General features: G+C 35.0%; 1 protein-coding gene across 3 annotated transcripts in view; it reads left to right on the top strand.

Moving 5' to 3' along the window:
• LOC111378927 (small G protein signaling modulator 1-like) overlaps positions 1 to 1,939 on the top strand; it is an 11,896-nt gene extending 9,957 nt beyond the window's left edge. For all 3 annotated transcript variants that reach the window (XM_023002221.1, XM_023002219.1, XM_023002220.1), the window contains one exon: positions 1,039 to 1,939. In XM_023002221.1, the coding sequence (XP_022857989.1) occupies positions 1,039 to 1,290 (252 nt within the window). In that variant the 3' untranslated portion in view covers positions 1,291 to 1,939. The remainder of the gene's footprint in view (positions 1 to 1,038) is intronic.
• Positions 1,940 to 3,013: the final 1,074 nt, after the last annotated feature.

Here is a 3,013-nt window from a genome sequence, read left to right as displayed (position 1 = left end):
CCCCAACCCTACTTTTTCTGTTTTAAGAGGTTCAGATATAAAAGCAAAAGTCATTCTTGGTATAATGTTTTCTTCAGGTAGCATTTAGACCGATGACTATGAAATTATGTTGATACTTCCACGTATTACGGAGGAGACTTCAATTTTTTCACGGGGAATGTTTAGAATTGCCACAGAGTAGCTTTCAATTTGCTTCTGACTATCAAATGAAATGAAATGTGAATAACATTTTTCAATAACACAATAACCTAACTATCAAGCTTGACGTTTCAAATCTTGTCAACAGCTTTATCAAATCTTCAAGCCTACTTCCATACTCGTTTTGATGTTCTTCAACTCCAATCATTCAAGCATGTTATCCTTTACATATCTTCCTGGTTCCAATAATACTCATACCCCAAGAAAACCTTCTAATGTCATTGCTATGTTAGTAGGAAAAAAACACTAATTAGCAAGATGGATAAGTTGTGTTAGTTTACATCCATTTTCAATTTTTCTCACCTAGAATTTTCAACTTAATGTATTTTGCCAGAATGGAATTGGAACTTCTTATTTTTGTTTTGATGTCTTCCCATATTTTCCTTTTTCTTCTGATGGTTAGTTGTCGTTGCTCCATTGTCTACAAATGGTTGTTTGATGTTCGAAGGGTTCAATATGCAGCCTATATTTCAGAATGAAAATGCATGGGCACCGGAACACACACGGTTTGCTGCTGTAGATGCAATATATGCCGAAAATGACAAGTTTTCCCATTAAGAAAATAGATAACGAGCTGTGATGCCTATGTGATAGGCCTTGATCACATGGTTGAGTTCATCCATTATTGGTGGCTTAATTTCCTTGAAATAGTTGGGTTATCTGGTATGTAAGATGCAGAACTGGGTCCTATTACCAGAACTGTCATAAATGGAGTATAATCGTGGGAGACCTAACAATGTCTCATGAACAATATGCTAAGTAGCATTTATTTAAAATTGATAAAGTAATATGCTTGAAAATATATCATTCTCTCTACTTATCTACTTTAATACTTTGTAGATGATATGGGCCGCTGATTTTGATGAATCCTTAGCTTGTAACCTGGATGAAAATTTCCCAGAAGTATTGTTTATACGGTTACCAAAGGAAACAGAGGCTGAATCAGGAGAAGAAACCGTGGATAGTAACGGTGGTGGTCCATCGAAACATAAATCTGTAGAACGCTCCATCTCTGAAAGCAGTGTGTTGGGGATCCTAGGAGTTCAAACAACCAAAAACAACAATCAACAAACAAGATTCAAGTCAAAATAAAAGAAAAACGGGAATGGAAAAATACAACCCCTTTATTCTGCCCATTTCTGTCCAGCTTCTTCTTCTTCTGCCGGCTGCTTCTTCTTGGATTTATGGATGTTTTTCCAGGCTCAGGAACAGCCCCATGCTATGCCAATTGCCTTCCAAAGAGAGAGGGGAAAAACCAATGAAGAACCACCACCCTTTTCAATGAAAAAACTGAGAGCTCCTACTGCTGCTGCTGGGAATTAAAAACGAGAGCTGCCCCCATATTTTATATAAAATGGTAGAGTGTACATAATGAAGGGGTAGGAAGAAAGACCATGCCTCTGCCAAAGGAAGGGAAGACCTTATTGTGTCAACCTCACTCCCATCAACTCACAACATTAGGTGGTGGGGTTAGGTGAACCATATCTTCACATTCTTCACCTTGGTTCTCCTAACACTCTCTCTTGGTTGCGAATTTGCACATGGAATAACTGTTCATCATCATCGCCCACCACCTGCAAGAAAAATTAACCAGTGTCAATGTGTAATAAAGATAAGCACAATCTAAATTTACTTGCAGGTAGAATTTTTGTTCCCATATCAGAGGGATTCCTATCAGTGTGAATTTTAACAAGATTAACTTCGCCTTGAGACAGTTTCTCACGTATAAAATGATACTTTACCTCAATATGTTTAGTTCTTTCATGGTAAACAGGATTTTTACAAAGCAATAAAGCACTTTGACTATCAGTAAACATAACAGGTGTATCATGCATGAAGTTCAATTCTTTTAAAATTCCTTTTAACCAAATACAATTTTTTTTAGAGCTTCGGTTATAGCTACATATTCAGCTTCAGTGTTGGATAGTGTAACCAAAGGTTGCAATTGAGATTTTCAAGTTATGCAATTGTCTCCAAGAGTAAAGAAATAGTCTGTAGTTGATTTTCTACTACCTTTGTAACTAGCAAAGTCAACATCTACATAAACCTTAAGGGTTAAAGATTTCAGTTCTTCTCTAATACACTAGACCCAAATTTAATGTCTCAACAATATATCTCAAAACCATTTCATTCTAGCCCAATGGTGCTTACCAGGGTTGGTGGTGTGTTGTCGTAGGCAACCAAAAATAAAACATATAATCCTAGAAATCTAGGTAATAGTGCGAGTAAGGATCGTTCACACAAAAAGTGTCTAATCTAACTTTATGCTATGTAAACAATGAAGAAGGTTTTTTATTATAACACAACCAATCTAAAGAAAATAACTAATAAGCAATGCTAATTGACGGATCGAAATAAATAAAAAGAACAAACCTTGATCTAAGTTAACATCCACCGTCAAAAGTTCACAACTGATCATTGATCCATATATAAATATCAATTCATATTTTTAGCATTCATCATTGGAATTAATTTCCTATCTATCCTTAATTGTAGTTAATTAGAAAACAAGCGATCCAATTAACCTTAATTACTAGACAACCTAAGAAATGTGCTAAGGTTTAATCTAATAACAGCCCTAAGAATTAGAGAGATCGATGAATATAAATAATACAAGCACAAGTGGTTATATTTGATCTACTCATACGTTCGTCCCAAGATTTAACAATTTCTAACGCAACAAGCCATTAAATCCTAGTTACTTCACTAGTTAAATGAATCAAACAATTACGGATTTGATATTAATCAATCAACAGATTGTAGCATATAATAAATTAGTAGGCCTCCAAGTAATTAAACACAACAATTATGAAAA

Source organism: Olea europaea, unplaced genomic scaffold (genome assembly GCF_002742605.1).
Source record: "Olea europaea var. sylvestris unplaced genomic scaffold, O_europaea_v1 scaffold190, whole genome shotgun sequence".
NCBI lineage: Eukaryota > Viridiplantae > Streptophyta > Magnoliopsida > Lamiales > Oleaceae > Olea > Olea europaea.
Note: the sequence above shows the minus strand (reverse complement) of the source record. Positions and strands in the feature narration are given on the sequence as shown.